Source organism: Phodopus roborovskii, unplaced genomic scaffold, assembly GCF_943737965.1.
Source record: "Phodopus roborovskii unplaced genomic scaffold, PHOROB, whole genome shotgun sequence".
Lineage (NCBI taxonomy): Eukaryota > Metazoa > Chordata > Mammalia > Rodentia > Cricetidae > Phodopus > Phodopus roborovskii.
Window position 1 is genome coordinate 61,309 of NW_026126263.1, and position 12,632 is coordinate 73,940.

General features: G+C 47.5%; 1 protein-coding gene across 2 annotated transcripts; it reads left to right on the plus strand.

Moving 5' to 3' along the window:
* Window positions 1–2,402: 2,402 nt before the first annotated feature.
* Wdr13 (WD repeat domain 13) lies at window positions 2,403–12,306 on the plus strand. 2 transcript variants are annotated; one of them, XM_051179682.1, is made up of 9 exons: window positions 2,403–3,088; window positions 3,756–3,996; window positions 5,192–5,301; window positions 5,421–5,551; window positions 6,108–6,415; window positions 7,186–7,366; window positions 7,459–7,600; window positions 9,419–9,537; window positions 9,903–12,306. In XM_051179682.1, the coding sequence occupies exons 1-9, from the start codon at window positions 3,048–3,050 to the stop codon at window positions 10,085–10,087; spliced, it is 1,458 nt and encodes a 485-aa protein (XP_051035639.1). In that variant the 5' UTR covers window positions 2,403–3,047; the 3' UTR covers window positions 10,088–12,306. The 2 variants fall into 2 exon arrangements, with proteins under 2 accessions (XP_051035639.1, XP_051035640.1); XM_051179683.1 differs by lacking the exon at window positions 2,403–3,088 and adding an exon at window positions 3,095–3,636.
* Window positions 12,307–12,632: the final 326 nt, after the last annotated feature.

The following is a 12,632-nucleotide window of genomic DNA, read 5'->3' on the forward strand; positions in this document are numbered from 1 at the left end:
AGTTCCAGGATAGTTTCCAAAACAATACAAAGAAACCCTGTCTTGAAAAAACCCAGAAAAAAGTATTAGCCAGGTGGTTGTAATACACACCTTTGATACCAGCACTTGGGAGGCAATGGCAGGCAAATCTCGCCTAACCATGAAAAATTATCAAAATCTAGCATCTATTCCAGATGCTAGCCAAAGCTTTACACATTGGCTCATTTAACTCACATGTGAGACGGGTTTTTTCAGATGAAGAGACTGAGTCACAAACAGGTTGTATGAATTGCCAGAGATCAACAGAGCCTCTCCTAGTGGCCAAGTTATACTATTTTTTGAAAATTTACACTGCTTCTTAAAATGGCAAGTATTCACACAAAAGCTAGCACAAAACCTTTGCTTTAAGCTTTAATGACTAATTCACATTGACTCCTATCATTAGATTGTAGTATCTGACCTGAACCGTCCTGAAAGAGCGCTCAAAAAGAGAAGGGCCAACAAGATAGCTCAATGGGGAAAGGCTCTTGCTGCCAAAGCCAAGGACATGAACTTGATCCCTGAGACTCAGACTTGACAACTACATGTCATCCAGTGACTTCCACACATGCACTGTAGTATGGGTGTACCCTCCCAAAGAAGTAAAACATTGATGATAGCATTCTTTATATTAAGAAAGAGGTAAACAGAATGTCACCATTTAATTCTATAGACCAGGTTCAATAACAGGATTCACAACATTCCTATTAACGTTTAATTGGCTGGATGTGGTGATAAATAACGTAATCCTGACTACTTGGAAGAATCACAAGGTCCAGGCCAGCCTGGGAAATTTAGCAAGACTGAGCCTCAAGAAAAATTCAAATAGATCTGGGACATGATGGCACATGTGTTTAATCCCAGCAGTGAGGAGGTAAAAGACGAAATAAACCAAAAAAAACCAGGAGGATCAGAAATTCAAATCAATCCTCTGCTACATATCCAATTGAAGGCCAGCCTGACCTACTTTTTATTTTGTTGGTTTATTGACTGTTTTGTTTGCAACAGAGTTTCTCTGTGTAACTCTGACTAACCTGAAACTAACTCTGTAGACCAAGCTGGCCCTCAACTCAGATTTGCCTGCCTCTGCTTCCTGAGTACTGTTTTGAGCAACCACTGACCAACTTAAAATGTCAGAATGTCAGTGGGTTTTTTTTTTTTTTTTTTTTTTTTTTTGAGGTTTCTTGCAAATACCAGACTGGCCTCACAGAGATCCTCCTGCCCCTGCCTTCTGAGTGAATACTGGGGTGAAAGGCATGTCATATCACTGCCTGGCTCAAACCTGAAATAAAGATTTTTGTCTCAGCGTTTGGGAGGCAGAGGCAGGTTGATCTCTGAGCTCAATGCCAACCTGATCTACAAAGTGAGTTCACCTATTTTTATTCCTCACTTCAGGCAACCTAAAAACAGTACTTAGTTGATGGTTAGTTTTTTTGTCAGCTTGACACAAGTCATTTGGAAAGAGGGAACCTCAATAAAATCCATCAGATTGGCCTGTAGGGATGTCTGTAGGGCAATTTCTTAATGGTTGATGTGGGCAGTGCCACCTGTGGGCAAGTGGGCCTGAGCTGTATGAAGAAACAGGCCACAACAAGCCTTGGGGAGCAAGCCAGTAGGCAGTGTTCCTCCATGGTGCCTGCTTCAGTTCCTGGCTTGATTGTCCACCCTGACTCCCCTTCCTGATGGATTGTGACCTGGGAATTGTAAGGTGAAATAAACCCTTTCCTCACTCAAGTTGCTTTTGGTCAGTGTTTTATCACAACAAGTTCATGCAACAAACAGTACCCAGTGAGCCATCGCCACCTTGCTTGCTTTTTGTGACAGACTCCCACTATGTAGCTCAGGGTGGCCTGGAATTGACTATGTAGGCCAGGCTGGATTCAAACTCATGATCCTCCTACCTCTGTCTCCCCCCCCCCCCACTTAACCCCCTCTATAGGATTATTATTATGCTAGCCCTACATCTTGAATTTCAGCCTTGTAAATTCTGTTTATCTTCCTGACCTGGAGATGAATATTTGAAATACATATTCTAAACAATTGGGATTGTTTCCTTGGGTCAGAACTCCAAAGCTGTTTTTTCCTAATTGCATCTTGTTATTTAAAACACTCAAGTTTAAAGTTTCCTAGGGGCAGCCATCCAAATCCTGTTACTCCCAGTAAACACACGAATGGATTCTTCTCATCACATAGGTGTCCAGAGAGTCATCACTGCTCTAAGAACTAGACAGTGTTCTAGGAGTCAATCTCTTCATAGACTTTATTGAAGTTTTGCCTGGCCAAATTTGTGCTGCTTTCACAAGAACGTCATTATTTCTGATCTTTAGCAAGTGGTTGACGTGCTCACCCTGTCCTTCTGACCCCAGTACTTTACCCCTGTGTATACAAACGGTGGCAAGGGGGAAATGAATAGAACTCAAGGGGTGGAGCCTCTGTCCTTGTACTAGAAACTACAATCCTTTAATGCGCCTGCGAGGCTCCCACGCCCTAGAAAAGGTTCCTATCGATTTGCTCTGTGCTCCGCAGCTCTTTCTGGTTGCAGGCAGCCATCTTGCCTGGAGCTTGAGACAGGAGCAGAGAAGGAACCGGTGGACACCGGGCTCTGGGCCGCCCCGGGGGCCTCAAGAGCCAGGGGCAGCCCCGGAGGTGGTCCTGGGTCCTAGGCTATGCTCTAGGACCAGAAAAGGGGAGGCAGAGGCAGAGGGCTTGATGGGTGGGGAATGTCAAACAAGACTTGCTAGGTGGGGGAGGGGCGTTGCTAAGGCAACTGGGGAGGGCGGGGTCATGTCTGAATTGCTGCTGTGAGTCACCAAGAGTGCTGCCCAGGAAAGGCAGGGCTGGGGTGATGACCATGCTAGCGACCCAGTGGGATTTCGCGACATCACCTGTGTGGAGGGACTTCGTGTCTATGGCAACTGTCACCTGGTGGAAGGGGCGGAACTAGATTTCCTCTGCCTGGGACGCCGGCGTTCCAAGCCCTTGCCCTGCAGGCTTCCGCAGGCAGACGCGCCATAGAAGGAAGCCAGGGAATGGCCGCGGTGTGGCAGCAAGTCTTAGCAGTGGACGCGAGGTGAGGCGTGGGGTTGGAGCCCATGGGAGCGGAACTTACTGTGGTGCATGAGCAATGGCGATAAGTGAGGCTGGGCGGAGAACTTGGCTGGTGCGGCTGCGTGAGCATGCGCAGTTAGCTTGGTGTGGAATATTCCAGCGGTGAAGTGGCCTGGTCAAAGAGGGTTCTAAAGAGCATGCTGGGAAAATGCGGTTAGATTTAGACATGCGCAAAGAGACTGTCTTCTGGTGGGTAGTGGAAGTCAGGCTGGTGACTTCCTATCTAGCTCCTTATTGCCAATCCTCTTCCCCAACTTCTCTTGATACCACTACCCTACTCTTATTACCCAATTGCTACCCCATACTAACCTCTGTCATTCCCTGGCCCTAACCTCCGTTGCCAATCTGATGTTTGTCATCATGCTAGACTGATAATATAGTTGGCCCAGACTGACCCCAACAGAGCTACAAACTGACTATATTGTATCCAGACTGACCTTTTCATCATACCCGTTATTAATGCAATATTACCCCCACCACAGTACCAGGAAGAATCCCCCTTTACCACTGGTAATCACTCTTAACATCCCAATCACTGCCAAATACCTCATTACACTACCCTATTCCTCGAGCTGACTTATTCCCTCTGTCCTGTGCCTGCTGCCTGCCCTGCCTCCTGAACCCCACAGGTACAACGCCTACCGCACACCAACGTTTCCACAGTTTCGGACCCAGTATATTCGCCGGCGCAGCCAGCTGCTGCGGGAGAATGCCAAGGCTGGGCACCCCCCAGCACTGCGTCGGCAGTACCTGAGGCTACGGGGCCAGCTATTGGGCCAGCGCTACGGGCCACTCTCTGAGCCAGGCAGTGCCCGTGCCTATAGCAACAGCATTGTCCGCAGCAGCCGCACTACCCTTGACCGAATGGAGGTGAGCGCCTGACTGCACCACCTGCCATGTATCTCCCCTACCTCCATAGTCACCAGTCTTTTGTCCAACACAGGCGACATACAAAAGTACTGTTCCAGTGTCAGAAGACTAAGAAGTAATATAGCAACTAAGTCAATAAGCAAGATAAACAGGCAGTGAATTAGATAAACAGAACAAGTCAGATTAATGAGTTGATAATTACCATGGTGTAGTAGAGAATGCTGTGATAGTAACATAAAATCGACTTGGGAGACAAAAAGGAATGAGAGTTTGGTGCAGGAATGTATTTCAGTAATAGAGTACTTGCCTAGTATGTGTGAGGCTGATGGTTCTATTCCTAACATAGCAAAGAAGAATAAAAAGTCACTACTAGGAGTCAAGACCAGGATGGGGAAATGCACAGAATCAACTGACCGAGCTAGTGAGAGGTCACTCACTCGGGTCTGACAAATGGGGAACCTGCCTAAGACCGAACTACACCCCCTTAATATAGGTGACAATGGTGCCTGGGGCAATATATGAGGCCACTGGCAGTGGGTCCAAGACCTAACACTAATGTGCAGACTGACTTAGGGGAGCCCATTCTATATGGAGAGATACCTTGCCCAGCCTAGACACGGGGGTGGGGGTGGAGAGGTGCCTTGGTCCAGCCTCAAGGAGATGATGGGACAGACTTAGTAGACTTCCTGAGGGAGTAGACTCTCCGAGGAGCAGATGGGAGGAGCGGGGAAGTGGAGGAGTAGGAGGAAGGAGAGAGGGAGAACTGGGATCGGAATGTAAAAATAAATTAATAAAATCGTACATTTAAACATATAAAAGAAAAGTCACTACTTTGAGCTAAAGGAGGAAACTGTTTCATAGGGAAGACTTCTCTGAAGAGATGACAACAAAACCTGACTAAAGTGGAAGACTGATCTGAGTGGTTTTCTGGGGGCAAAGTAGTTCTTCTTTGTGAGGACAGAAACAGGGGCACTAGGGAAGAAACTACTGAGGCAGTGCAAGCAAGCAGTGATAGTCATGGCAGGCGCCACATTGGTGAGGGGGGATCAGGTCTGCTCGTATTTTTGAAGGCTTCAGACTTCAGTGGTTCTCTATGTAGCCAAGGCACACCTTGAGCTCAGTGATCTTCCTGCCTCAATTTCCCAAGTGCTGGAATTAGAGGTATGTACCATCCCTGACTCTCTCTTGTTTGCAGGACTTTGAAGACGATCCTCGAGCCCTGGGGGCCCGAGGACACCGCCGTTCTGTCAGCCGAGGTTCCTACCAGCTGCAGGCACAAATGAACCGGGCAGTCTATGAGGACAGGTACATGCCAGAGGCAGGCAGGGGGTGGAGGGTCAACAGGAGGAGAGGGGCCCTGGGATATGGCAGTCTGAACACCCACACCTAACTCCTATTGCCCCCTACTTCCTGTTGGGGCTCAGGCCTCCCGGCAGTGTGGTACCCACATCGGTGGCAGAGGCAAGCCGGGCCATGGCTGGGGACACATCGCTGAGTGAAAACTATGCCTTTGCAGGCATGTACCATGTTTTTGACCAGCACGTGGATGAGGCAGGTAAGCTAATGGGTGTTGGGACCCATCACCAAACATTTGTTCAAACAACTACCCAAGACATCGATTTTTTTTTCTAGTGCAGGGTTTCTGGCACCGTACCTCAGCAGGAGAAATTACCACTCACAAAACTATTAGCAAATGCAAAAGCCCCCTACAAAGTGGTCTGCAAAGTTTGTATAACTTTAGGTACTGTGAAGAGCCACAGAGACTCAAGAGAGCCCTTTTTAGCAGGCTGCCTGAGTTCATGAGTCACTGGGAAGCCTTTGCCAATGATAATTTCCTTGCAGAGGGCATAGTAAGCCACACTCTGTGAAGGGTTTTACAAACTCCCGAGAACTTGATTATTGTCCTCAATAATGCGGTACAAGCATTTTTGCATTGCAGAAGACCTTTGTAGTCCTCAAAGTACCTGCTAAGATTTAAAGAGCATGTTGGCAGTGAGCTTTCTAAGGTTTACAACTGCCTTTGGAGCCAAGGAAAGCCCTTTGTTGAGGCTACCATTCCTTGTGCTCAGTGAATGTGTTGACTCCCACAAATGGCTCCTTGGCATTTGCAGTACCAAGGGTGCGCTTCGCCAATGACGACCGGCACCGCCTGGCCTGCTGCTCACTGGATGGCAGCATCTCCCTGTGCCAGCTGGTGCCTGCCCCACCCACTGTGCTTCATGTGCTACGGGGCCACACGCGTGGCGTCTCCGACTTCGCCTGGTCCCTCTCCAATGACATCCTCGTGTCCACCTCCCTCGATGCCACCATGCGCATCTGGGCCTCCGAGGACGGCCGCTGCATCCGTGAGATCCCTGACCCTGATGGCGCTGAACTGCTGTGCTGCACCTTCCAGCCCGTCAACAACAACCTCACTGTGGTCAGGTTCCAGGATACCTGCTCACCAAGGGCGGGCATGCTGGGTCTGGAGGGCTGTCTTGGGGCACCAGAGTATAAGATTTAATACTCCCAAGTCCTGTCACAGCAGGCCTGTGGTCAGACTCCAAGAGAAACAGATCAACAAAAAGCACAGTTCATGGTTTGGGATGGCCTTGCTGTCTCTGGTAGACTTCTGGGCTGGACTGGGCTGGGCTGGGGGTCATGACCCTGGGATTCCTCTGTCCCCATCAACCACAGTCTTACAGTTTTCTGTCTACAGAGGCTGCTGCTAGGGAGCAGATGATGAGGCTGAAAGCTCGTTTAGTCTGTCAGTGGCAGCCCCACTGTGGTCAGACTCCAAGACAGACTGGTCAGAGCGCAGAGGAAGGACATGGAAAGTCTGGCATGGCCTGGGGGTAGGGAGTTGAAATATAGGGGGACAACAGGCCATGAGTGAGCTAGAGCTTCTTGGGGCTCTGTCTCACTTCAAGGGTAGTAGCTCATGGACTTCAAAAGGGGGCAGTCCAGAGTGCAAGGGAAAGATGTAAGGATATTGTAAACCCAAGTTGTCAGATTGGCCAAGTGGCAGCATTTTGGCTCTGAGACTGCCTTAGTCTCATGAGCAACTGGCCTATTGTGAGCCTATTGAGGGGATAGCTAGGGAGCAGGAATTATGCCTGGGTCCCTTTCCAATGTGCCTGCCATAGTCCTACTGTGGCAGTAGGAAAGACTCTATGGGTCGGAATGATGGTGTATGTATTCCACCCACAGGTGGGGAATGCCAAGCACAATGTGCATGTCATGAACATCTCCACAGGCAAGAAAGTGAAGGGTGGCTCCAGCAAGCTGACAGGCCGTGTCCTTGCCCTGTCCTTTGATGCCCCTGGCCGGCTTCTCTGGGCAGGTGATGACCGTGGCAGCATCTTCTCCTTTCTCTTTGACATGGCCACAGGTAGGCAGGCCACAGACCTATGTTTAGGCAACCTCCCTTTTTATTCTCCCAGAACTCAGTCCTTGTCCTGACCTTTGCCTCCACTGATTCAGGGAAGCTGACCAAAGCCAAGCGACTAGTAGTGCATGAGGGCAGCCCTGTAACCAGCATCTCCGCCCGATCCTGGGTCAGTCGTGAAGCACGGGACCCCTCACTGCTCATCAATGCCTGCCTCAACAAACTGCTGCTCTACAGGTGGGTTCCTCCTACATTGGGACCATCTGGGCATGGAGGGCCCATCCCTCCCATCAGAGTGGAACAAGACCTGTCTGTATCACATTAATTTCACCAAGGACAGAGGTCTGACTTCATAGTATTATGGTAAGGTTAGGGATGTAGCTTGGCAGAGTGCTCGCCTAGAAAGTGCAGAGCCCTGGGTTCTATCCCCAGAAACACACGCACATACAACTACACACACTCACACACACCATAGTATGGTGATAACATGACCTACAGTGTACACATTGTACAATGTACAATAGGATGTTATGATATCAGTAGCAACATAAATAGGAGTAGCAGTAATGAGCCCCTACATGAACATTGCTATGGCCAGGCCCTGTTCCAGGAATTGCATGCATACCATCTTATTTAATCCTCATAATAACAGCCTGGGAAGCAGATACTGTTGTTGTCTCCATTGTACAGTTAAGAAAACTAAGCCAAAACACAGAAAGGGCTAAGAAGGTAACTCAGTGGCAGAGCACTTGCCTAGCATGTATGAGGCTGCAAATTCCACTCCCAATACTATAATTAAATAAAAATACCAGCACTGTTTCCCTTTCTTTGTTTTGAACTTTTTTCTCATTTCTTTCTCTGAGTATGTGCATGCCAGTATGAGTGCTCGCATATGGAGGTGAGAAGACAACTTGTGGAAGTCTGTTCTATCCTTCCATGCAGGTTCCAGGAATCGAACTCAAGTTGTCAGACCTGGCAGCAAAGGTTTTTACCCACTTGAGTCAACTCTCCAGTTCCCTTTCTTTTTTCTTGATTTGGTGCTGGGAATTGAGCCCAGAACCTTGTACATGCTAATAACACTCTGCCACTGATATTCACCCACAGCCTATATTATTTTTTTGTTCTTTTGCTTTGGGGGACAGAATTCATTCTTCCCACCATCTCTGTCATGTTACAATACTGTAGCTAGGGTACAAAACCTAATGACCAGACTCACTTCAAAAAATTAGGCTTTTTAAAGCTGGACTTAAGCTCATGCCCTGCCAGACATGGTGGCGTATACCTTTAACCCTAGCACTTGGAAGGCAGAGACAGATGGATCTCTGAGTTTGAAGCCAGCCTGGTCTACAAAGACAGTTCCAGAGCAGCCAGGGCTGTTACACACAGAAACCCTGTCTCTGGGCAGGGGAAAGGCTCATGCCCTAAATCATGGTATTTGTGGGACAGAGGGAGGTTGAGCTCTATGAATTCAAGGCTAGCCCAATCGACAGCAAGTCCTAGGTCAGCCAGAACCACACAGTATAAAAAAATACTTAGGGGCTGGGAGATGGCTTAGCAGCACTACTTAAGAGCACTGTTACTCTTACAGATGACTGAAGTTCAGTTCCCAGCACCCAGCTGACTAATCCCAGATCCAGGGGATCCAATGCCCTCTTTTGGCCTCCTCTGGTTTTATATATATATATATATATATATATATATATATATATATATATATATATATATTCACACACACACACACACACACTCATGGTGCATAGGCATACATGCAGGCAGAAAAGCAACACACATAAAATGAAAACAAATAAATTGAAAAAATGCTCGGGGTGATAATATATACCTATGATGCCAGCACTCTAAGGGCTGAAGCAGGATCACTTGAATGTCTGAGTTCAGACTCAGCTTGTACAACATTGTAAGACTCTGTCTCCAAGTGGAAACAAATCTGAATTTCCTGAACATTGTAAATATCTCAGGCACAGGATTCAGAACATAAACTGGTCATCTCCTGGGGCTGAGCTTGTGCCCTGACCCTTTCTTTTGCCTTCTCTTCAGAGTGGTGGACAACGAAGGGACGCTGCAACTGAAGAGAAGCTTCCCCATTGAGCAGAGCTCACATCCTGTGCGCAGTATCTTCTGCCCTCTCATGTCATTCCGCCAGGGGGCCTGTGTGGGTGAGTGCTCAGGAGCAGGGGACCTGGGTGACGGGGAAGACACAGACACCAGTGCAGCCTGGCTCTGTCATCATAACACCCTGATGCCATGACTTCTTGAACCTTGTGATATCATGCCTAGATGCTTTAGAAATGGAGCCACAAAGAGCTTGGGAACTTCATAGCTGAGACACAGACTCCACACTTCCCTAAAAACTCACATTCCACCCACAGAACCAAAGGAGGCAGATGACCTCCCATCTAGGGATGGTTCCTTTTAGACTACCCCAAGCTACATGAGGCACTCGCACCTCACATAACATCAAGGACTTCCTACTAGGGTACCACAGTAACCTCCTGATTCTCTCTCCCTCCCATCTGGACAGTGACAGGCAGTGAGGATATGTGTGTTCACTTCTTTGATGTGGAGCGGGCAGCCAAGGCTGCTGTCAACAAGCTGCAGGGCCATAGTGCGCCTGTGCTTGATGTCAGCTTCAACTGCGACGAGAGCCTGCTGGCCTCCAGTGACGCCAGTGGCATGGTCATCGTCTGGAGACGAGAGCAAAAGTAGGGCTCTGCCAGCCCTACACTGCCCACTGTTCCCTTCTCTCACTCCAGTCTTGTGTTGTAAATAAAATTTCTGTGATTATGTTGAGGGGCAACTCCAAGGTCTGCCACAAGGAGGCACTAGGGAGCACTGAGACCTCCAGTGGAAAGGGGACCACTTCCTCAATTGTGCAGTAATGTGTTCATCCATTTGACCAGCACTGAGTATCTGCTGTGATGTATCATGTAGCCGCAGACAGGAATGAGAGCACCAACTGTGTTGTCAGGAACTATTCTGTAAAAGAGGGATACTGCTGTGGCCTCAGCCAACAGAAATTCCTGCCCCTGTGTGCTTGCATAACAGGGGAGGAGAGCAAAGTTAGATGAAGTACAGCCATTCCTTGGAGTATAATTTGTTTTATCGTTTTTCAACTTTTTGACCCTATAGTGCTACAGAACCACACGCATACACCCAGTCTTGTTTTTCCCCTTTCAGTATGGTGTTCAGTAACTTACATTGAGCTAGTCAACATTTTGTTCTAAAATAGACTTTGCATTAGGTAAGTTTGCCTACCTGTAGAATAATGTCAGTGTTCTGAGCACATTTAAGGTAGGTGGGGCTAAGCTAGGGTGTTTGGTAGGTTAGGTACATTAATGCGTTTTCAATATGATAGTTCAAGTTAAGGCAGATTGGTTGGGGTATAGGCCTATCTAATCGAAAAGCATCTGTATATTATAGGATAGTTAAAGATGAGTGGTGTGAAGAAAAACGGAGGAAAGGAGATGAGGATACAGGAATGGGGAAGAGGGATGGCAGCTTCTTTGGGCAATGTCATGAGAAAAAGTGTTCCTGACAGGGTGACATTTTAAAGATCTGAATGAAATGAGGGAAGTTGTGGTTTGGGGATAGAAAGACATCCTCAACAGAAAGGAAAGTGAGTGCAGAGGCACTAAGACTGGAGTGTGTCAGAGGATGACCAGGCTGAGTGTGACAGGTGACATTAGAAAGGTCTCTAGCGCCTCTTGGGCCGTGGTGAAGAGCTTGGCTTTTCTTGAGCAGGGGGACTGGGGTGTGGGATCAGACAGCAACAGGGAAATTAGGGAGCAATGCTGAGTTCAACCCCAGAGGTTTCATCAGATTAGGTGTAAAACTCCCCAACTTGACAGCTTCTGTCTGGATAGACGTCGCACTTATCTCTGCATTGAGTTGTAGTTCCCAAACAGGGAGCAGAAGCGTTGAGTTCTTGGAGTTCCAGATTGGCGTGCAGGCAGCCATGGACTTGTGCCAAATTACAGTTCCTGCTATGGGGAGGAACAAATAGGAAATTTGTAAGCTCACCCCCCCATCTTCTCCCATGTCCATCCAGGGCCCTAATTTAAGCCTTGGACCAAATACTATTGTTCGTCACTGGGTATCGGCAAGGAAATAAGTTTCAAAATCATTGTCAGTAGTTAGAGTCATGAAGACATTTCAATTTGAAGAATCACCGGGGCCCTTATGGCTAATCCCATGGACCCATATGCTGCTACATTTGCATCAGTTGGAACTTCAGCTGACATTGTGGGACGTCAGAGTCAGCAACCTCGTAGCACAGTGTCGCTGAGCTGTGGCAGTAACAGCAGCTCTTTGGTGGGAGAAGCTAATTCTTTTTTGTTTAGTCTCCTTTAACATTATGATAGCTTGTAGCCAAAAGCATTTCTGGCTCCATCAGACAGATTGTAGGCAAATAGTTAGGAGATAAGGTGCTGCACTGGTCACGTTGTCAAAATCATGGATATGTGCCAACATTCCTAATCCAGCTTCAGTGTCGATGATTTCCTATGAGGACTGTGACAGTACACCTGAAAGATACAGGGCAGGGTACCAGACACCAAGTAGATGCTAATTTTTCAAGAGACCCTCCCAAGGTTAGCAGTTCAGAGCTGTGCGTTAACTGTACCAAATAGATATACGGTTTCAACCAAGGCCTGTAGGTAGCAAGATAATTTGGGGAAATACCACTTTTCTCTAACTTCCTTCTTTTCTTCATGCTCTCTGTTTTCTTTAATGAGTCTGATTCTAGGATGATTGATGATGAATATTGTTTGCATGATTTGGGGGGGTTTCCTCCTTGTAAAATTTTTGAGGTGGCAGAGTTGAAAGTCTACTTTAAATTTATCTTGGTGACACTTTTGACTTACAACCTAAAAGAAACTAAACACTGAGCAAACAAGAAAGAATAAAAACGAACGTTATTGGTCAAACTTGGGCCTCTCTTAATTTGTCTGTCATCACTGTGTCTCTGGTTTGACATCAGAATTCTGTTCATCGATTGCATCATCAATGCTGCCTTACTTTCCTCTCAAATCTAATCCTGCTCTATGCCCTTTGTCTGGTCTTGACCCTGGGTGTTTGCTAACTGCTACCCTATCAAGAGCAAGTCAGGGCTGAGCCTGAAGCTGAGCATTTCTTTAATTGTTCCTCCACCCGTGTGTACCACTAGTCAAATCGAAAACCTGCACTTCCGCCAACAATTGTCTACTCACCTGACTTTGAACTTAAATATAGACTTCTGTTATTTTTGCGCTGA